General features: G+C 42.4%; 2 protein-coding genes across 3 annotated transcripts; both read right to left on the bottom strand.

The window, feature by feature from the left end:
* Positions 1 to 2,960: 2,960 nt before the first annotated feature.
* LOC139211342 (troponin I, slow skeletal muscle-like) lies at positions 2,961 to 7,625 on the bottom strand. Its single transcript, XM_070841634.1, has 6 exons — positions 7,606 to 7,625; positions 4,006 to 4,045; positions 3,767 to 3,898; positions 3,578 to 3,667; positions 3,177 to 3,353; positions 2,961 to 3,065 (listed from the first exon to the last, which is right to left on the bottom strand). Exons 1-6 carry the CDS (start codon positions 7,608 to 7,610, stop codon positions 2,961 to 2,963), a joined length of 549 nt encoding a protein of 182 aa, XP_070697735.1. The 5' UTR covers positions 7,611 to 7,625.
* A 1,935-nt stretch (positions 7,626 to 9,560) lies between these two features.
* On the bottom strand, positions 9,561 to 13,550 carry LOC139212217 (cysteine and glycine-rich protein 1-like). Of its 2 annotated transcripts, XR_011585303.1 has the most exons (7): positions 13,449 to 13,550; positions 12,176 to 12,293; positions 11,568 to 11,736; positions 11,147 to 11,276; positions 10,960 to 11,053; positions 9,701 to 10,280; positions 9,562 to 9,670 (listed from the first exon to the last, which is right to left on the bottom strand). XR_011585303.1 is itself a non-coding variant. In XM_070842713.1 (6 exons), the coding sequence occupies exons 2-6, from the start codon at positions 12,282 to 12,284 to the stop codon at positions 10,204 to 10,206; spliced, it is 579 nt and encodes a 192-aa protein (XP_070698814.1). In that variant the 5' UTR covers positions 12,285 to 12,293; positions 13,449 to 13,550; the 3' UTR covers positions 9,561 to 10,203. The 2 variants fall into 2 exon arrangements, 1 of the variants encoding a protein (XP_070698814.1); XM_070842713.1 differs by having other exon boundaries at positions 9,561 to 10,280.
* Between the last annotated feature and the right edge of the window lie 9,604 nt (positions 13,551 to 23,154).

Below are 23,154 nucleotides of genomic sequence, written 5' to 3' on the forward strand. Positions count from 1 at the left end.
AATTCCGCCCATGCACGCTACACCAGCACGGGATTCCAACTTGCATCTTTTCAAGCTGGAGTTGTCAGGTAGTGTCCTCTATTTCCCATCTGTGTCAGGGAGATGGGGGGGGGGGGTGACTTTGATTCAGCAGTTCAGAGTGGCTCTAATAAATGATAAATGCAGTCTGTTGGCCGTTAAACTAGCTGATCCAGCCGTCTCCGGGACACAGTTTTTATTATGTGGAATCAAAACAAAGTGTCAGTGCTGTTTTTGCTGGCACTCAATATCTGGCTGCTGTCAAGACATATATTAACACCCTGCCCATGTAAACGCAGTGAACCACTTGAGATCTGTGTAGCAGAATTAATCTGTCTCATTAAAAAGTCATCCCCCTCTTATGCTAACGAGGCTCAGAAGTGTGAATTATTTTGGATATTTGTGGATTGGTTAGATCCCTCTCTTGAACATACATTTCATGAACATTGAGCAACAACTATTGATGCTGCATCGAACATGGCCAGGCAGCGTGAAAGGGCACAGCTGGCTGTAACTGTAGCATCCCCAGCACCCTGCATATTTATTGCTGCCTCACCAATGACACATCCCTCCCCTCCACAAATTCTGGCAGAGCCTCCCACTGCTATTCAACGTGTTAAAGCTGAACTGGACATAAAATACAGCTAGTTGTGGATGACCTGAGCTTGCTGCCCACCTCCAGCACCAGGTGTTGAGTATTGCAACACAGCTAACTTGTCCCACATATGAGGATAGTCATGGGTTAAGTGATACATAGGACGGCCCAGGCCCTCCACGTTCCCCTTCACTGTGGACCTTACCTCTATGTCATACCCCAAGCTGTGAAGGTCTGAGGATCTCTCCAGGAACCAGTGGACACTATTGCTGTGGAGACGATTGGTTCAACATGTTACAGTGCTGTTTGTCCACCCACCACTGCTGCAGACTGCACTTATTTTCCTATGATTCATTTCAGTATTGGCTGCCCACCTGCGGCAGCAGGTGTTGAGCATTGCAGCACAGTAGGTAGCACACATGTGAGCAATAAGACAATAGTGCAGAGTGAAAAACGCTGATGTTGCTGTTGTTCAGCCAAATTCTGTGATTTAGCTTCTTTAGGAAGTGATTTTCTTTTGTCATGAAAACTTTCCCCCGTGCAGATTTCAATGAACACAACTTTAAGCAAGCAAATCAACCATCATAAACAAAGCAATTTGAGAATAATACAACAGTATGTAAACAAATCCAATGTGTAGGTGTTGACATTAAAATAACACAGAATATGTAAATGCTGGCCTTGTGTGTGTGTGTGTGTGTGTGTGAGAGAGAGAGCATCTTTTGTTCACTTTAGGTGGAAATGTGAAAATGTACATAATATCTTTTGTCCAGTTTAAGTAGTTATCTGCAAGGGGGAGACATGTGCCCGCTGGCGCTCAACACTGATGGCACGCTGGTTGCTCGGATGCACAAAAGCTTCTGGCACTCCTGGTAGGATGAGGCAGCGCGGATGCATGCCCCCTCCACTACACTTGTGTGTCCTCCTCTGCTGCAGTGGATGGCAGAGACGGGCAGATCTCCTCTTTCTCTCTGTTTTCTGCTGTGGTCGAAATACAGTAAGGGCTTGAACATTTTTGATGTAGGTTCATAGGCAACCCGTCTTTGAAATGCTTGCTTTGCGTGTCTGTGGGACTGTAGGTGAGGACAAGGGACCCATAGCATCACAAGGTCTGACTGCTGCAAGCTAGGGGGCTGCATCAGGATTGGCACCTTACACAAATCTCGTGGGAGTGGGAGCAGTCAACTTGGCGGTTGGTGGGAGCTGGCGGTCAAAAAAAAACTGCAGGATTTAGCGCTGACCAGAAGGATGGAGTCAACAAATAAAGCTGAAAAGAGGATCAAAGCAGGCCATTAAAAATTGAAACAGTTATGCTAACCAGGTTGCTCCAACTGCCCCTCTGGGAGTTCTTGGGACTGTGTAAACTCAGGACAACAGCATACCATCCCCAGTGTGATCAAGCAGTGGAGCAGTTCAACCGCCCCATGAAAAAAAACGAACTGGCAAAGCTGCTCTTTGAATAGGCGAGTGCCTGAGATGAGCACCCTCATCAGGTGGAGTTGGCATGTAATACCAACACCCTGTAACTGGATTCACGCCATTTCATGTGGCACGCGGTTGAGAGGCCAACCCTCCACTATATCTGCTTGATTGCTGTCCTACGCCTCCACAGCTCCACCCCCACGAGTCTCCAGCACAGTACGCCAACTCTGTGAAAAAGAGACTATTTGCAGCTTCCCAGAATGTGGCCAGATCAGACGCTAAGACCAAACATTCACAAAAAAAGGTATATGACAGACATCTGAGATACTGTCCTTACGAGGAGAGGGACCTAGTTTGGATTACCCACAGCATTAAGTACAGTGTTGCAGTGTTTTAGCATCTGCTTGCATCTACCTTATTTGCATCGGTAGTACTGATAATATACGTAATGGTGAATTATAGCCACAGTTGTTGCTGTTCTGTCTTGTTGTTTAATTGAAAGTTGGGTCTTCAATAAGCACGTTAGATCACTGATCTTAGTTTTTGAGTTATCTGACTGAGCTGTGTTTCTGCATCTTCACTTAAAATGTGCGTGTGCGGTCCATAAAACTATGCATGTGCATCAAAACAAAATCCTAAATCTCCTGACCATACATCGGAACAGCTGATTAACGTGTGTCAATGCAAAACTACCAACAAAAAAGAGGCCGTAAATGCTGTGTTTATTTCAGTGATAAACAAAACATAGTAAATGTGAGTGGTTATTGGAAAAATGTACTCGGTATAAAACATCAGACAAAATCTAATTGAGACTGAACTGAACTGAACAGTACTGAAGTACTGGAGACTAAATGCATTTATGTTTTGTGCTGGGCTCTTGTTTGCTGGTTTGATCTCAGGTGAAAGCCAGCTCTTTATCACCCGCTTACTGGTTGGGGCCCTTTGCTGCATCAAACATCTTCTTCCGGCCCTCCATGCCCGACATGGCTTCCACGTTCTTCCTCCAGTCACTCACCTCCACCGTCTTCTCCTGATCAGAGAGAATCACAGGGAGGTCACAGTCTCTCATTGTGTTTTGGCCAAAAGCGTCTCCTTAGGTTTGTCTGTATTTAGTTTTTACTTTGATTTTTCTCAAGCTCACCTTTTCGGTGTCCTCCTTCTTGACCGATTTCAGATTAGCTCTCAGATCCAAAGAGACCTTGTGTTTGGAGCCCAGTAGGGAGCGCAGGATGGCGTCTGCGGAGACCCTCACCCTTCTCAGGTTAGGTCTCTTAAACTTCCCTCGCAGGTCCAGCACCTTGATGTTCAGGTCTTTGATCTGTGGAGAAAGTAGAGGGGAAGTTAATCTCGGGCAGTTGCCACAGACAGTGACAGCTATTCAACTTTAACACCAACTGTCTCATTGGAGGATCAGTTGATTTAAAGCTTAACTGTAGTTGTAGGTGTTTTGACACATTGTGCTTGTTGGCGTACATCAGTGTGTTGTTCTAGCTTCATTGTCCAATCATCGCTTTGTTGTGGAAATTGGCTGTGTTCTCTTACCTCTCTGCTGTTGTGCAAGACTTTGGCTTCAATATCGTACCGCTCCTCGTCCACCACATCTATTTTGGCATGCAGCTCTTCACATAATGTCTATAAAGCAAATAAGAGGATTTCAGTGAGTATAACAAAAGTGCAGTGAAGATTTTGTTTGCAATTATGAGCAACTCTTTGGTTTATGTAAAATGACACCTGTAGCTCTGCTAAGGACATCCCACTGGTTTGTATTGGAGGAGACTTTTCTTCCAGGTACGTTGCTTTCTCTTGTTCTTTTTCTTCCAGCTCCTGCTCCAGCTCTTCCTTAGCCCTGGCAACCATCATGCTCTGAAATACCACACACAAAATAGTTGTAAAACTTAGAACAGAACTTTTTAGAATTACTGTCTTTCCAATTGAAGATGCAGTCTGTGCAAATTGGACTGAGGACTCACCTTCAGCATGAGCTTGCGGGAGGCTGAGATTTTAGATTTCCTCTGGGGGGGAAAAAAAAAAGTTTATTTAATTTCATGTTAAACTTTATTCACAATGCACACATATTATTCTTAATATGTGTGCTTTAGATTGAATTATGAGGTTTCTCAGTGAGTTGTCTTGTGAAATCTTACCTCTGGCCTGTGGGTAGAAAATAAGGAAAGGATAGTGAAGATGCATTAGAATTCAATTGCAAAAGATTTAATGAATTGCATCTGATAGTCACCAAATTATATGCCAGTATGTGTCGCTATACATAAAGCCCATTTGCTGTATGACACTGATACTCTGATTTGGAAATGGAAAGAATAACAGAAACACAATACACTTACGCTTTCTCAGGCATCCTGGCTATGTCAGTTCCCCCTAGAAGACAAAAATAAAACCTTTTGCCTCTGAAGTGCTCAACCGTGGGGACCACTTGGGTCTGGTGCCCCAGTGGGTCTTAACTAAGGTTTCCCTTTTAGCTCCAGTGTAGATGTATTCCACCACACAGTCGCCTGTATTGTGTTACAAGGATGGAAATGTGCAGTCCATATATAGACATCCATTGATCTGTTAAAGGCCGTTATCTAGTGTTAACTAACTTGCCACTTCATTGCTTTTATTGTGCTTCAGCAATGTTTCATGAATTCTGTATTGAATTACTAAGGGACGTGACTTTTCACACGGCCAGCCTTTAAACTGTGTTGTTCATCAGGTATTGTTGTTGTTGCTGTCTCACTCGTAGAAAGGCCTGCTGGACAAAATCAACCTGCCACCTCCCAGTGCTGATAGCACACTCATCTGCCAGAAAGCAAAGTGATGGCAGACAGGGAGAAGCATGCAAGGCCCCAACAATGGCAGCCATTCCAGATAGATAACATCTCCTCCTTACACCCCCACTTCTCCGCTGGAAAAAGACACAAATATAGACAAGAGCCCCCAATTCTCAGAACAGTTCTGGCCCCACATTGATTTAACCAAGCAACTGACCCACTAATACATACTAGAAAGATTCTTGTTTTGCGATGAATTGTTTTGGTCTGTAAGATATCAAAGGCATGTTTTGTCTGATCACCACTTTTTAACATGTATAGAAATTCACTTTACTTTCACAAAAGATAAAGAAAAGCAGCATAGTCTCATAATTTAAACTCAACACAGAGTTAAAGACTTTGAAAAGTTGCATCGATTTTAGTGTAGCAGAGGTTCATGTCCTTACCTTGCTGTGTTGATGCTTTGGATGCAGGCAGACACAAAGTGATGGAGAGGAGAACGCACCAGAATATTTATCTCCTTCCACCCCTTTGGCCCTCCTCTTTATCACAAGGAGACTCAAATAGAAACGCGCACACACACACACACACACACACACAAGTACACACACTATGAGAGGGAGTGGTCTCAGGATAACAGTGATTATGATTCTCTTGTTGTGTTGACAGATCACGACTCTCGGCTTCTTCATAATAACGCGTGGGGTTTTCTGTGTACCAGGCCGAGATAAACAATATTGTTGTCGACTTTCACCTCAGCAGCCAGTCGTTAATCTGTTTTTTCCTCTTTTACATGCATAAGCTATTGAAGCTGTAGGTGGGATATTCCCTACAGTGTTATGCCAGCTTTGTTCATCTTAACAGACAGAAGGTTCCAGTGACACACATCTCGACGCTAGCTTTGATCAGTCCTAGCCAAACAATTTATCTTGTTACTGTGGATGATTTTCTGCCATTTTGTTGGCTACTGAGAGTGATGCTTGAGACGTGCCCTGCCCCCCCCCCCCGAGACTGCAGGCCCCCTCGGTCTGATTAGGATAATAGCTGCAGACAAAGCTAAGCCGTGGTTTTAAGGCAGGAATGCAGTTTCCAGTGCACATTTAGCTAAGGCCTACCACCTAAACATAGACAAATTGCAGCACCATGTGATGCTGCCACTCTTTGATACTGGGTCCCAGCTTACATATATGTGTGTGTGCTCTGTATTTGGGGTCTGTGCACACACAGTGTGAACACACACCTAAATGCTCAGTTCACTCATACAAGGACAATAGATCCTTTAATTAATCCACAAATCACTTGTCTGGTTCATGTTTGTGTTAGAGATTTAATTGATTTAACTGAGCGTGTACAGCAGTGGCACAAACTTAGAAGTCCAGTTTGAATGTCGGTCACATGCATAACTCAGCAGCTTTGATCTCGAGGTAACCAAAGCAGTGGGCCAACCAGCAGACTGACATTGAAATCGCCGCTAGCGTGACTGAAAAATGGAAAGCTGTGGACTGTTGCTGCTCTCATCTATTAATGTGAGCCTTGGGAATGTGTCTGATCAAAACTCTAGTTTTCCTGCAGCACAAGTGCTGCCTGTTTGTAATATGAGGCCGTAACAAGTAACCGGAGCCACAACGATCAGGAAGGATGGAGGATCGCAGTATTAACAACTCTCCTAAAGGACAAGTTGAAGTACCAAAAGTCACTAGATTGGTTGTTAGGATACTTTTTCTTATATATAGTCGGTTCTAAAAGGTTCTAAAACTTGCTAAACAAGTGACACACTCGCAAATGACAAACTGAATCCACAACCGTTTTGATAAGTAAATGTGAGTTTAATCATTTATCTGTTTTTGTTTCTTGTGACACAAATATTAAACGGTGGGTATGTAGCTGGGTAATAGCCCAACAAACATCAATAAAGGTCTAATGAAGTGATTAAAAGGTCTACCTGCCTGTGTATCCATGTACCTGCGTGCATTGTGCCTGTGCACTTAAACATGAGTGAGCAGTAACTATGACCAAAAGATTATTTTAGGTTCTTGACGGCTATTATGCTGATATTTATATGATAGTGGCATTTAACAGTTTATTTGTTAGACTGAAAAACGGACAGGCAGTCAGTCAGCGGTGGTATACACAATGACCTGACCACGGAGCCTTGTAGGTCCATATTCTGTAGCATCATCATTTATTTTAGATATTTTTTGACTGTTGTTTTCTGCGTATGTCATTTTAGGTAGATAAATAAGATTTTCTGCTGTTGGTTTAGCGCTAACCAGCTGTGTGAATAATGTGTTGCTAAGACAACATTAAAGGTTACTGTGTCACGTTATGTATTTCATTTCCCCTGTGGACTCGTTATGTTTACTAGATTAACTATTACTGGTAGAGGGTAGAGTGTTTTCTCTGTTTCTTGGCATTTTTGCTCACAAAATGACACTGATTTTTTTTTTTTTAACCACTATCATTAACACACTGTCCATTTTCACAGCGTCAAACGGCTTCCAGTAAAAACCTTTAGGGCCAACTTTGTGAAAGTCTGTTTTGCTCGCTGATGACAAAGACAGAGCAGCTTCTTTGCTCCTTGGCACGACAGAAACTGAACCCACAGCCATGCGACACTCCATGTTTATGGAGAGTCTGAACTCGGACTCTGTTCAGAGTCTGAAAGTGAAGGGATGAACACACAAAATATATGTCGTCATTTAATGATGGTAATGCACAGTCCTACAAAACAGGTCAGTCCAAAACATCCCATTGGTCTGAACTGACAGCTGGTGACTGCGATGGCCATAGCAGAAGATTCACGTCATTTTCACGTTCCTCGAACCACTCCTGTACGACCTCCTATATGAAAGCATCTCCACTCTTCTGCTCCTCCATTTATGTTTTTCAGGTTTCTCTCTTGTCTGTATATCGCATGCGCAGTCATATGGTATTATTACTACCATTTTTACTATGGTATTACTGTCACCTAACACATGCCTTAAAGACACCAAACACATGCTTTATATTTATGGAAACACATGTGTGGCCGCCTCATTGTCTCCATCTTAGAGTGGAGCAGCAGGCAGTTCAGTGGGATAACTGGCGAGCTGTCAGCCTCTCGAGACCACAGTGACTGTGACCTGCTGGGCCACTAACCCTGCTCTTTGTCCCTGTAATACTGCTCGTGTTGAATCAGTCTCTCTAGTGAAATGAATCTGCAGATGGATGTCTGTAACTGTTCTCTTATTCTCATTATTCTGTTTTTTTTTTTTATTGGACTGTTAACATTTCAGTTCTGATTGATCTTTTGCTCCCGCTGAGTCAGGACTTTTAAGTCCCTCGTGCTGATTTGATTTATAACACTGAGATCCAGGCTGTTGGCTCATGGCAGCTGATTATAATTCCACAGTATATATGGCAGCAGGATTAACAAAGTGCTATGTGTGTTTGCCGGTCTGTCTCTAGGAAACTGAACCTTGACTCATATACAGATGCCAGTGGATTATATAGCTCTTTACTGTACAGGAGTTTTCACAAGGAACGCTTTTTCTGTGCTACAGAAGAATTGTTCACTCCAGCAGTATTTGGTTCAATTTCATATTTTGAATGCAATGTTAAGTCTGATATGAAAGCAAATTGTCGCTTCCTTACTGTTACTGTTGCTACGCCTGTCAAACCTCCTAATACGGTTACTTCTGCTGTTGGTAAGCTACTTAGCTGGGCATGCTAACACTTGCAGCTGATGTTTAAAGCAGACAAAACTACCACTCGGTTTTGGAAAGGATAAGACTATTGCTCTTTCTGCAGCCCCCATGCGCACCACTTCAACATGTGGAGAGACCCAAAGCTCGATAGACCCTGCCTGTGCTGAGCTAGTAGCTAGGCTATGGTTGCTCTGCTCACCTACTAATGGACAATTGCGGTTGGGGGAGAGATTCATTTTCAATAATAAGATACTCTGAAGGCGTCACTAAATAGAATTTAAAAACATTGCAACAGATACAAAATGACAAAAGCAAAACAAACTGTCAAAGTGATGCAATTTTCACTTTGTATTATAGTAAATTATACACAGGTTAAAAAAAAAAAAGATCATTATTAGCTTTATTTTTCAAGTGAACATGACTTTTTGCAAATTAATTTACCATTTCACCGGAATGATAAAGGCCTCTCTATTGCCCTCTGGTGGGTGAAGGGCTGAAGGGAAATAAACTCTATGCCTTCATGGTATTTTCATACCTACAGCAGGACATATAGATCAAACATGTCCATTTTAAGAGGTCTACGTAGTTGGAGATGAAACACATTTTTGTCCTGCTTAATTATTATGAATCTAAACCTATGGAAGCTCTGGAACAGATCCCAGAATAATAATGCCTTTTTATCTTTGCATGGCTTTCAGACCTAGTTTTGCTGTTGATGTGACTCACGCATGTTGTATTTGGTGCCAAAACAAACAATTGCACCCACCATCCCTACGCCACCACAGCTGCCCGGCACTGTGGCCATTGTGTCAACTCCTCGGCGCAGGCAGAGACGGGGCTGAGCACTGCGACGCCGTTGTTCACCACAACAGCTGGCATTTTGCCTTGTTTGGTGACGATAAGAAAGAATAACAAGCACACCCAAGACCACAGAAACATGCGCACTGATTTCATCAGATCAGAGCCACAAATGAACAATGACAGTTGTGTAAAGGATGTTAAATTTTGCATCATCGGTACAAGAAAAAAAATTCCACTGCTTTTTTTTTTTTTTTTTTTTTTTTGCTTATTTATTTTGTGTCTTAGCAATAATAGAAGTATTAAGACCATATGTACACCGTTTGACATGTAAGGCAGAAGGGACGGCACTATCTTGAGTGTAACTGAGGCGTGATGCGAGGCTGTTTTTTCAGAGCTGACAGTCTTGCAACGTGTTGATCTTATTTTGTTCTCACTCAGACACCGACTGCTTCAGATGTTAATCAAACTCAACAGTTGCCAAACTCTGTTCTGTTATTACAGTGAAAGTGTCTCATTGTTTTGCAACCATAATTTAATTTGTTTCCATTTTTTTTTTTTTTTCTCTTTTGGAATGGAGCCAGCCTGCTTCTAACTCAGTTTAAACACACAATGTGCACATCCAAAGACGGAGTTAGAATACATTGTGTGCTGTTAATGGTTAAGCACGATATCTTGTTTGTTACCCAGTCAAAAACAAAGACATTATAATACAGATTTGGATGCAACACATGGAGCGAAATCTACCCGGGGAAGCCTGCAGAAACAGTGTGTTGTGTGTGCTTCTTTCATTCCTCTTTGCCTTTAGCTAGAGTGAAAGGCCAGCGTTAAATAGGCTAGATATTGACTGACGGATCCTGGAAGCGATGATATCAGAGTGCAGATGTCAGTCCCAGGTGGGCTGAGACTTCAGGCTTTACTGGGAATGAGCCAGGGCTCCTGCACCCTGACCAAAGCCGAACCCCTTAGGACCAAAGTTCTTCGCATAGCAGCCTGTGAATGGCATTACAGAGACACAGAGAAACACTGTGTATGACACACTGGTAGACAGGAGCCTGAATTACACAAACTAATGGTTTATTAAACCTTGCAGAGCCACAGGATCAGAGTTTTTTTTGTTTTTTTTTTAAGTCGTCAGCTGGCTTATTTAAACTCTGTAACTAGAAACACAAAGTCCACTTCAAATGCGAATGGAAATGTTCTAAATGGCAAAAGGTCAGCGGGGCCAATGATCTGCTGGGCCTCTGTCTCAAGTAATTTAGAGCAACTGCTTCTGCTCTGCAGGTTGAGGTTCAGATGTCACAGTTCAGTTGAAACTCAACCAGTGACATCTGAAGTACTGTTTGTCCCACAGTCACACTGCCCACCTCAAAACGACTGCAATAAAGTAATGCAGTAGTGATACATTTGAGTTTTCCCAGTTTGCATTTGTTTCATAAAGCATACTACAAATATCTCGTCAGGCTGCAACTAATAATTATTTTCATTGATTAATCTGCCAATTATTTGATTTAATCAATACATCATTTAGCACATAAGAACTCATTAAATAGTGAAAAATACCCATTACTGAGGCCTGTTTTTCCAGCACCCCAAAGTTATTCAATTCAGTGTTGCATAAGACAATCCCCCCCGCCCGTGCGTCATTAAGCTCTCGTTGATGCACACAGACCTTTGCAGAAGATCTCTCCGTCTCTGTCAGCGACGGTCGTGGACTCAAGTCCTTTGCCGCACTTGGCACAGCGGAAGCAGCCTTTATGCCAGGACTGATGAGAGAGCAGAGAGTTGGTTCAAGCTCAAAGACGTGCAGAAAACTGGCAAACAAAACTGAGATAATGGAATGCGTGAATCCCCCTTACATTGCCTCCTCCGATGGCCTTCTCCGCTGCGTACACTGTTTTCCCACATCGAGGACACACATCTGAGGCCCCTGCTTTCTGGGCAAACTTTGAGGCGTTGGGGTTATTTGTAGGACGATGAGGAGCTTGTCTGTCAAGACAAAACAGAGCTTTAAAGAAGGCAGCAAGCTGAAGTCTACTCGGAATACAAGCTCTGAGACTGAAACAGCAGCTAATTAAATGATCAAAAAGCCACTATTACAGCTGTGAATGTTTTATATTCAATCGCTCAGTTAAGATTTTTGATCCTGCTTATGTAAAGGTAGTTTAGTTTGTACACTGTAAATTCAAAAAGGTCAACTCAAACATTATTCTCTCTATAATCTGGGTATGTACTGTTCTCACTAGCTAGAATAACAGGAGGACGTGCAGGTTTTCTCACACTTCAGGCTTGATTCCAAGTCCCTCTCCCGTGTCCATACTCAGAGTGCCCGCCCCACCTCCGAAGCCATAGCCTTTTGGCCCATATTTCTTGCCGTAGCATGATTTGCAGTAGATCTCGTCCACATGAACGGCCACTGTTGTGCTGTCCAAGTTCTTCTTACAGACCACTTACAACAAAGAAAAAGGAAAATGAAAAAAAAAACAAAAACAAATCAGAAATAGAAATTTACACATAATTCTTTGACAGCACACCAAATACACTAAACTCTCAGAAGCAGTTCTTAACACAAACTATGCATGGCATTAAAGAGACATATCCTCCATGTGCTTAGCCGACTCAAATAAATACTTGTCAGTGTTTTGCGTGGGTTGGGATTGCTGTGCACCTTCCTCTGCCATATAAGGAAGACCAAGCCTGTCACATGTTTCCACGGGATCCGAATAAGGACTTAGATGTCTGAGTGAAAACCTGCGGATGCTCACTTTCCTACCCTGATGCCAAATACTCTGCATTCCATCCTGGTACTTAGTGTGATTTCACAGTTGTTTACGTACTGGGAGTCAGTATACAAATAAAGCAGCTAACCCGCAAACTTCAATACTTACTGCACAGAAAACAGGATTTATGCCAGCTCTTCCCTTCACACTGCACTTCCTCAGCGAAGTAGACGGTTTTCTGGCAGCAGCCGCACTTGTTTCCTCCTCCGAAAGGCATTCTGTAAGCCTGCAGGAGAACCCGGTGTGTACATTTTTCACTCACTGTATATATAATGTCTCTCTTCTGGAGTACAGATCAGTGAGCAGACAGGGACCATCTGCAACACTTGAGGCTAGAAACAACAATACCTATAAAAGGAGAGGTACCAGTTTGCTGTGACACACTGCTCTCTCTTTCCCTTTTCTTGTTGTAGCACACTGGCGTGAGTGGATGTCTGACGGACTGTTCATTCCCGATTGTAAAATGCAAAGTACCTGCTGGTGTCTGTCAGATAACACCAAACCACCTCATACAGTTTCAAATATTAAATGTCTTTTTCATGGCGATGACCTCATGCAATGTTTAACATACATCAGCCAAATGATGTAATACACACAGAGAGTCAGCGATCTACTAGGTCGAGCTGGATAAACAGGAAATTCCCTGCATTTCATTTTGTAATTACATATGTCAACAGTCGTGACCTCAGACAACCCGACAAACTTTGATACGGATTATATGAGCTACCCAGTAACATTTTCTTTTTTAGGAAATAATAAGTAAAGAGACTGTTTGGATAGTTTCAGTATAGTCTCCAAGTTTGACTACAAAAAAGGAGAGCTTATGGGGTTTTTGCAGTGGCTACTTCTCACGGTTGCTTCTTATCTGATGCTTTTCCCACTGATGCTCTGGAAACAGGTTTGAAGCATAATGTGTAATAGTAGTGGCATTATTGTTATTATTATTATTATAAGACTCTGGACTCACCTGGTGCAGTAATTTACCTCTGTAATAATTTGTAATAATTTTTTTATTCATACTTTTATATATTTATATTTTACTTGTGTTTGAAGTGTATTCTTCTTTTGGAGCTGTGTGTAACAAAAAGCAATTTCCTCCTGGGGATTATTAAAGTAATTCTGATAAATCCATTCTATCCAAGACAATGAGAAAGACATTTTCCAGCTGTAAAGTTAGGCTTCTTAACTGTGTGCAAACCACTTCATAGCTATTTGATTTAAAATAACTTCTAAATCTCAAATGTCATAACAATGTGTTGCTTGCATTGCATTTTATTCTTAATTTCACTGTTTTGATATAGGCTTTCTGAATTCATTTATTACACAAATCAAGACAAGAACTTACATACACCCTTTGTCCTTAAAAATAAAACAATCCTACCTGCCCTGAAGTGAAAGGCTGGTCCTCTCTGTGGTTGTTCACTGGTGTTAAGAGATGACTGAGTTGAGAAAAGACACTTGTCTGATGAGGAGAGGCAGAGGGAGGAGTGGATACCAGGCTGAACTGAGGGAGGAGTCTGGACACAGATAGAAAAAAAGGGAGAGTCAAGTGGGGAGGAAAAGGATGACAAAAATGGTGAGAGTAGTTATTGATGGACAGGAAGGATGGAAGACTACGAGAAGTAGTCATCCGCCATCGCCATGTGTCCCGAAGTGACCTACTTGCTGAAATCACAGCACTGCCTCCCCAGTTAACATTCAAAGTACCTGATGTTAACTGGTTGTGTGTGTAAGGGAGCCCACACTGTTGAGGCTCAAGGTAATTCTGCACATTAGTGACCCCAAATGGAAAGAAGAGGTTCTCCATACCCCAAAGTAATGTCAGTACTTCGATAAATGGAAGGATGGGTAAGGATGCCTTAATCTATATGGGTTTCATGTTAGCTTGACTTCATTCCTACTTAACGTTTTGAAAAAGTGACGTCTGAAAAACCCACGCTATGCTACCTGCCTAGTATTGAGCGCTAAAGAGTTCGATATTTCCTCAGGAGTTGGCAAAAAGAGGAGAGAATATTGGATTCACGTTCATCCGGTGTCCAGAAAGAAGTCTCCAAGTGAATGCTGAAGTCTAATTGATGAGTAAATACTTCAACTGTAGCTATCAAGCTCATCATATTAACTTAAAAAGGGGAAAAATGCCAATGTTGTCTTTAAATCTTGTTTCTGCTGTCCCCAATGGGCCAAAACAAATGTGGTAGATGAAGCTTTTGATTTGCAAATCCTTTGCAGTCTATGACTCACAGATATCTTGGCTATGCCAGGCCTGCACTTGAGCCATCTTCCCCCCCCCCCGCCTGTTTTTGAGAATTGCTTTTCTTCCTTTTGTCTGTCTGGTATTAAGCAAAAGAAACATGTGATCGACTGAACTCAGGTCAGATGAACGATTTGGCAAGTTGGGAGCATTCCACTGTTTAGCACCGAAAAACCTCTTTGACTGCTGCTTACGTCAATTTGGTATCATAGTTCTGCTGTATTGTGCTTAACTTCATACTCTATGAATAAAAGAAGGCTACAGATCCTACACTATTCACCAAATATGGATGTGAACAACCTCAAACACGCTTAAAGCTGAGGGTACACTTAAACCTCATAGTCAGTGATGCCAAAACAAAGCCAAAATGGTGAAAAATCAAAATATCTGCCCTATTCATAATACTACAATAATAGCATGGCTGCACTGGATTCAAACTGAGTTACTGAGTGTGAGAATGTAGAAACATACTACCATGTTTTGTTACGCTAGCAGGCAATCAACCTTTCCTTTCATGATAACAGCTGTATTTGTTTGAGATTCTTGCTCTTAACCACGTCTGACATTATCTCGTGACGGCTCCTGCAGTGGATTTTTCTGTGGGGTCGTACGTATGTTCTCATGAAACACTCCGTGACTTTGTGTGCTGGATGTGTGCACTCCCTGCTGATGCTCTTGTGTCTCTGACAGCCATTAGGCTAATAAAGGAGAAAGCATGATGAGCAGCAGTGATATCCAAAACGGGCATCCTATAAATCTGTTGGATCCGTGAACAAACGCAGTGGCCGTTGCCTCACGAGCTTCTGCTGAAAGCATGGGCTGTCCCTTATGGCGCAGTGGATTAGTCACTGAACTGGGGTGCCCCCATGTTTGAGGGGAAAAAGGTTCAAAAGTGCCCTCTTGCTTGCTGCTATGGCAGATAAAACATGACAAAGTGCCCTCTACGGTGGCCCAATGTGCATGAGAATGTAATGCAGTACTGTCTAGGGTTAAAGGTCCCATATTCTGGTCTTACTTGTATCTGGAGGTCCTACTAGAACAGGTTTATTATTCAAGAAACACATTAATTTTCTCATAGCAGACATGACTGGAGCTGTTTTCAGCCTCTGTTTGAATGCTCTGTTTTAGAAGAACTGAACAATCTCCTGCTTCACTCTCGCCGTTGACATCCTCATGTTAGCGGCAGCGGGTGTTGGTGAGGAATAAATAATGGCGGATAGTGAGGTGGACTCAGGAGGTTTACAGTGAGTGCAATAGGTCAATCAGATATTTCTCTCTAGTGATATTGACCTGACACCTGAACTAGCTATAATCAGCAAACAAGTATGGACAACACGAGGAACACGCTGAACTAGTGAGGGGAAATCGTTTGGATGATTTATGGTTTGAAAATGGTTTAAAAATCACCGGCTTTAGAGATCTTTCTCTGGACAGCGAGGACAAACTATTTTATGTTTTACATGACACAATATACAACAACAACAACGACTACATAAAGAGCATTGTTGGCATTTTACTTGGGAACTTGCCCACTGTGACATTCAACAATTGGCAGGCTCACTGTCTCCCACACTTTATTAGAGCACATCACATGTGTGACCTTTACATTATGATTGGTGTTATAGATGGTCAGAATAACCATGTAAAGCCTGTTCACCAAAATAAAGCTCCAAGGTAAAATCTCATATTATCAAGCATTTATTCCGAATTTAGTCTTGTCATACAGTAAAAAAAACAAACAAATACAAAAAAAAATGTGGACGTTAGCGCTCCCAGCACGGCTCAGATATCTCCCACCTAAAGCCAAAAGTGGAGAATCGGGAAAGGTGAAACTGATCGGAAGAGTGTAGTCGATAAAAGGAGGGGAGGGAAAGCCAGCAGAGAGTATTGCTGCTTAGTCTGGCTTCCTCCCTCTCTCCAAGCCCTCTAGGCTCTTCAACATCATAGGAAGAGACAATGATGAACTCAAGAAGCCTATTTATAGCCAGCGATTGGCCAACACTAGCCCTCTGTTTCTGCTCTGTGGACATCCGCCTTGGCTAGTTGTGTAGTATGTGCACATGTGATTATGCTCATGACAGAGAGGGAAAAGGGAGGAAGAGAGGAGTAGAGTGACAGAGACTCAATGGATTTAATCCAGAGGAAGAGGAGAGGATAAGAGGCAAAGCAAGATAAGAGGCAGGGACGGGGCTGGGCTGTGGTCCATCCGTCAGTGTACGGAGGAGTGGTGATTGCTTATTGGAGTCTCATGGAGGAATTCAGCACAGTCTCTTTTTTGCATTTGACCTGACTTGAAGCCAGGACTCCTCCCCCGGTAATGGTCTCCCTTTTGGCAGCATTTCTCACAGAAGCTTTGCCAAGTTGTCAGGTGAGGGAAAAAAAGCTGGAAGAGGTGAGTTGACTTCACGCTGAGAATGTGTTTGCATGGCAATAGCCGTCAGTGCGTTAGTGCATCTTGGTTTGTGCACGGTGGTGTTTCAGTGTTAAATCCGCTGTGGCCGATGCCCATGTTGTTGTTGTTGTGTCTTATTTCTGCCAGCATAATCTCATGTATTCTCATTTCAGCAATTTCCAAGTGTGTGGTTTTTTATGTGTGCTTTATTTTTGCTGCAGAGCTGAAATGATTAGTCAATTAATAGATTGAGAGAAGATTAATCAGCTGCTATTTTGATAAACTATTAATAATCATGCCATTTTTTGTTGTTTTTTTTTTTAAAGCAAAATGGCCAAAAAATACACATGTTCCAGCTTTGTAGATGTGAATATTTGCTGGTTTTCTTGGTCCTGATATCAAAATGCATATATTTAGGACTCATTGTTGGACAAAAAAAGGATATTTGAATTTGTTGATGTGGGCTTTGAGAAATTGTAATTGGCACTTTATACTTTTTTCTGACCATATTATGGTACAGTTGATTAATCGAGAGGGTAATTAACACATTCATGGACAATGAAAAAAAATCACTATTTGCAGCCCCACTCTGCTGATTTATTTTTTGAATGTTGTATTGGTCAGCAGTGACCTAAATCCCACTCATTAAACTAAATGCCTTCTTCTCCACAGACGTCAGTAATCAAGTAACTAATCTGTCCAAATGTAAGTTTTTAGCAATGAAGCCCTTGTCCAAGTCTGCCTGAGAAAACAAAAGCAAACTGTTCCAACAAAAGCAGCCAAAAACGTCTGTGAGATTTCATATAATGTCATTCAGACCTATTAGGATGTGAAAATATAACCCCTATTCATCCGATAAACATGATTAGATTCATTCCGGGGGAGGGGGAGAAATGAGATAATCGTGTTTTAGTTGGAGGGAGTTTGGCAGGATGTCTGAGCTGGACGACCCTCTCCGTCTCATTCAACAAGCAGCAGTTTGCTGTTTCACTGGGTCTAATGTGCTCTCTGCTGACTCCTGCTCTGCGGCACGCACTGTGGCCATAATGGGAGGTGAGGAGATGCAGTTTCATAAATTAGTCAGTAGAGGTCACATATGGGCAGAGATTATGTGTGAGTGATGCTGAGACACACCCTGATTCCTCTCTCCCTCCCTCCCTCCCTCCCTCTCCCTCTCCCTCTCTCTCTCTCTGACAGTTCTGTGCTGTCTTTTCGTGTGTTCTACTCGCTGTAAGCTGCGCTGATGCAAAAGGTGACACGGTTTACTAACTGAAGCAGAAAGTGCACGCATCGGAGTGTGAAGTGCACAATTAATAAGCTGTGAGAGTTGGGTGAGGGATGAAGGACTTTGCTATCAATTCAATTCACTGGGGTTGTGTGTACCTGTCTGTGAACCCACCGATTCTTTATCTTAGCACTTTTAATTAAGCTGCGATTATGTTCAGCCCCGTACAAGGCATCTAATAATGAAGATAGCAATTTGTACCGCTCAAGGTCAGGCTGCATGTGTCTACTATGTGTGTGTGTGTGCAGATTAATTACACATTACTGAATATTTCTATGTCCAGCCAGTACACATCTTTGACTGTAATCCTCACTTATCTCCTGTCTGTGACTCAACACAGAGGATGTAGGGCTCTGATTTCCAAACTGCCTCAGTCTATAATCTCTCCTCATGAACTTTAGTCATCCTGCAGAGCGATTAAACTTCGCGGAGAGGCAATTTGCTCAAACGAGCAAGAGGGAATATAACATAACCCGCCATCACGCCACCCGTTGCCTTGTGTCTTCACACCAGTATGCATGTTGTTTCATTGCTCTCAGCGCACACTAAATTTGGTCATGATCCACCGCATGTCCTTGGCCTGCACATATTTTGCCTTGTGAGATGATTGTGTGAGTCATTTTGCAATATCTGGCCTCACAACACACAAGGGGGGGTTGTCTTAGTCACAGGTTGTAATCCCCACCTCAAAGATAACGCGAAAAAGTGTGTGTGATGCTTTCACCATGTCATCGCTCCTGTCATTCTTTTATTCCTGAGCTGACACCTCTGATTCGGCTTCCTTTGGCCCAGATTCCCACTGAGGGTCGTGCTGAGGGAGCCCGTGCCCTGTAGGCAGCCAACTACAAACATGCAGTGACAATTCAAATCAGTCCACTTCACTGGCTCTGGCTGTGACTCAGGACACTGAACGCCAGGCGGAAAAAGATGCATACGCAACCCGCCAAGCTGAACTGTGACAGATAGAAAGAGAGAGTGACAAGACGGAGTATCAGACAGTTTTATGAGCGTTTCACCAGGTATATGGCCCAGTTTCAGCTCAGCACTTTAGTTCAGAGAAACTTGAACTGGAACAGCTCCAGGTCCATTTGCAAGTCAGAGAGAGCGCCTGCCGGCTAAGTAGTCTGATCCACAGGCACCAACTGCAGCAGAGGATCTGTCTAGAGTATTGTTATGCAAGCAGAAAGGGAGCAGTCCCACTTTGATCCAGACGTCGGACGGAGGCTGGAATGCTTCGGTCCTCAGTGCTGTTTGAGCTGCAGCCTGCCGTTTGCTGGCCCATATAGGAATTTGCACGTCGGATAGTGTACTGTACTGGCACAGGGCTCGGAGCAGCCACCCTGCACAGCTAGAGCATGAGAGGGACGGACTGATGGACACCTGAAGATAACGCTCATCATTCAGCTCGGCACCCTCATCACCAAGCGCTCCCAGCCTGCTCCCCTGCACTTGTTATCACATCACTAAGTTTTGTCGACCTCGTTTTTAGGTAAGTTTGAGTTCCTTGTTGAATACCGAGGACGAATAATGTCAATAATAGTATATTTTACTAAAAGTTGACTAGTGAGAGGCATGCCGGCTGCACAGTTGGATTTTTAATTAAAGTGGATTTTAAATCATTTTATTGATCCGAACTTTCCATTCCCTTTAATGACCTTGTTGTCTGAAACAGTTCAGATAAACAAGTGCATCAGAAAACGACTGCAAAGTGCATTAAACAGTAGTGGTTGTTCAGCATGTGAGCAGTTGGCAGACAGAGTCCGAAATCCTGGAACAATCTAGTATCTCGTGGTTGACTGAGATATTTGTGTCATGTGTGTGGCTGCCGGCAGAGAGAGGGGCCTGAGGAAAGGCTGCTGAACTAATTCCCTCGAAGACTTTGTGGTCCCGTGCTGGACTTTTATTGTCCTGCCTGGGACACAGAGTCATGCGCTCAGTAATTGTCTGGGATGCACTGCTGACTCATGCCAGTGTGTGTGTGTGTGCGCTACAGGCTACCACTGCATCAGCCTCACACTTCACCCTGCACGTCTCCCAAGTTCACACCGGGATGCAGCAGACTGCGATCATTCATGCATCGCTGTTTGATGTCCTCATCAAAGGGTGAATCAACATGAGCTGTTCTTTCAGTGCCAGAGGCAATTTCTTTGAAATATGAGGCTTAACATGTTTGTTTTAAATATTTTACACATTGTTAAACACACATACTGTGTGATATGCGAACATAAACATGCACAAGGGTGTGTATCATTTTAAATCCTCTAATCAGTTTCATTTTTTTTTTCTCATACCAGAAGGACACCTTCCCAATACCTATAGAAGAAATGCATGCTTTTTTATTTAAAGCTGCCTACACTGATACATTTTTTTGCTCTTAACAACTGATGAACTGACTAAATGTCATGTCTGCGCTCATATTGACAGAGAATTGTCACCTGAATCTGTAGTTCCTCTCAGCCCTACATTTTAGTGTCTTTAAACATTGTTTTGTTTGGTTATGGTTCACTTTCACAGCTCTCTTCTGTGTCATTTTCAGACAAAGGGGCAACAGTGTGAACACAATGAAGAAGCTCTATAAACCCACTGCATGTTACCTGCCCAGTACCATATGGCAGGCCGACAAAATTAGCGACTAGCTGGTGAACACAGAGGAACATTTAGCAATTAAATGTCAAGATATTTCCTTCTGATGGTGGTGACCAAAGCAGGGCTTAAAGGAGTGTGAATAATGGATTGAATTTCAGATACAAACAAATGCTGAACAAATGTCGCTAAATGTAGTTGTTTGCAGCTGTTTGCCAACATGTTTCCCATTCCAACTTTATCAATAGATGATGTGTTTAGATAATAATACATTTAAATGATATATTAATAAACTTAAGTTTGATATTAAAGCAATATTTAACAATAATTAAAAAATATATACAGTTTACAGTATGTTTCACCAAAGTGGCCTAAAAATGTTGCTGAAATAAGTCAAAATCGACAACATTATGATTTCAATCAGAAATTGTCTAAAGTCTACAGCTGTGCTCACAATGACAATGGTAACATGAAGAGTTTTAGCAGGGAGCCTACAATGTTCACCATGTCCGCCATCATACTGGAGTTTAGCATGTTAGCGTGCAAACATTTGCTAATACAGAAAGTGCATCTGCAGCTAATGGGAATGTCATTAGTTTTACAGGTATTTAACATAAACCAAAGTACTGGGCAAATTGAAATTTTGACCTAAAGTGGATCACCCAGAGTCATTAACATTAGTTAATGTGTAGTTTGTGAACTGTGAATATCTGTTAAAATGTGCAGATAGTCCACCGGACATCTCACATTGCTAATTAGTGAAAAAGGAAACTGACTAAAAAATTGATTTTGGCTTTACATACAGTGGACAGTGTTTGATTCGCTGCGCTTCACCGCTTTCTAGTCGGTGCCTAAAAGTATTGAAGTTCCATATGCACTGATGCACACAATACAGACCATAAAGTAATTCAATTCTCCATCGGGAGTCCATGCTTGGCTCTGGAAAATACCACTAATGGTGGGTGATGTCATTGCCAATAAAACAAATATATCGCTTGTGTGTGCGACTTTGCTGCACTTTTGAACTTGACTAACTTCAATGTCACCCTGGATTATGGTACGACAATACAGAAATAGTGTCCCGTGGTAAAACGACATCTATTATGGTGGTGAAAAATGCTGCTGAGGGCATAATTTTCTCCCTTCTTAACAACCTGCATCATGTCCAAGGCACTTACAAAAGCTTTGCATTCACAAGACACATGCTGCAGCTTCCTTTTCATCAGTCCTTCAAAGAAGCACCACTGCAAGCTTTGTGGTCACATTGAGCTACTGCACAGTAAATCCACAGCTGATTTCAAATTACATATCAAAATAATTATGATTATAATATCTCAATGAATGCGCAGGGATGGTATGATGGGATGTTTTCAAATACTGGGGAGCATCAAGTTCAAAGGGCGATTTTTGTTCCCTCGTAAATGCCACGTCTCAGTGTGTCCTGAATCCAACTGCGTGTGCGTGTGTGTGGTTTGTCTGGTTTGGAAAGTCTTGCCCACAGACACGCTCCAGTGGCAGACATGTTCCACCTTGGCTAACCCAAAATGACATGTGTGCTGGTCTTGGAAAACCTGATACATATTTTATGTTACGCGTTCCATATAAAGCTGTTACACAATATCGAGTGTTCACAACAGAGACCTGTCAGAGAACAGGCGACCTGAGGTGAAGATGTCTCCTCCCGTATTGTGCAGAGATGCATGTCTGGCTTTGTCTTTGTTTTGACCTACAGTCTGTAATGGCTGCCACTGGCGACGCTTGTTTGAATGGTGTATTTGTTTTTCCAACAGACACATTTTCACCCAAAACCATTCAAATACAAATGAAGTGCAGTGTATTCTTGAAAACTAGAATATTAAACATAATTTAATTGCCTGTTTTTTGAGTTTGGAAAACAAAGGTTGCCATCGGCTCTGACTTCTTGAATTAATATATAATTATCAGTGCTTGCTTTTGCTTGAAGTGCAGTCAGATTTGAGTATAGAAACCATTTGACTTGAACTTCTGTAACCTAATTAAATGTGTTTATTAAGTCTTCAGGTTACAATTTATGTCACTGTGAACATCTTGTCAGCTGTTGAGTGACATGTTACTGCCACTGCACCTCCCTGGAGAACTGACATTTGGGTTGCAGCTCGACCCCCCCGGTGAGCAGACGCCGAGTTGACTCAGACATTGATGGAAGAGCTCAAGAGGCTCTTGGTGATAAAAAATGTGATAGAAAATATGGATGTTGTGACAGTGTGTTATGTCAGAGATTTGGGGAATTAACGGAATTCACCTTGCTGATTGAGTGAGCTTTAGTTCAGCATGTGGCGGCCATAGTGGAGGTCCTCTGCTGTTGGTATGTGGCTGCGCAGCTGAGATTGTAACTTTTTTAGCTCCAGTCTCACCAATTTCCAGGAAAGGAGCACATTCTGAAACCCAGATATGGACTGCACCACGTAGACGATACTGTAGATGGAAGCTCCACAATGTCAGAACTATGTGACAATAGGATAAATACTACATTTGCTGTGTTTTCATGCGAAACTTAAAGGCGATGTCTTGTTTTTGTAGTTTAGGCCTCAATACCT

The sequence above is a fragment of the Pempheris klunzingeri genome, chromosome 2 (genome assembly GCF_042242105.1).
Source record: "Pempheris klunzingeri isolate RE-2024b chromosome 2, fPemKlu1.hap1, whole genome shotgun sequence".
NCBI classification, from domain to species: domain Eukaryota; kingdom Metazoa; phylum Chordata; class Actinopteri; order Acropomatiformes; family Pempheridae; genus Pempheris; species Pempheris klunzingeri.

Bases quoted from the DNA above. Each gene is read 5' to 3' on its own strand.
- LOC139212217 (XM_070842713.1), bottom strand. From the start codon at position 12,284: ATGCCTTTCGGAGGAGGAAACAAGTGCGGCTGCTGCCAGAAAACCGTC. The intron at 11,737-12,175 runs GTAAGTATTGAA...CTTTGTTGTAAG, and splicing joins TAAATCCTGTTTTCTGTGCA to TGGTCTGTAAGAAGAACTTG. The intron at 11,054-11,146 runs GTAAGGGGGATT...CTCTCTCATCAG, and splicing joins AGGCCATCGGAGGAGGCAAT to TCCTGGCATAAAGGCTGCTT.
- LOC139211342 (XM_070841634.1), bottom strand. The intron at 3,354-3,577 runs GTAAGAGAACAC...CTTTCTCCACAG, and splicing joins TCTTGCACAACAGCAGAGAG to ATCAAAGACCTGAACATCAA. The intron at 3,066-3,176 runs GTGAGCTTGAGA...CTCTCTGATCAG, and splicing joins AGAAGGAGGACACCGAAAAG to GAGAAGACGGTGGAGGTGAG.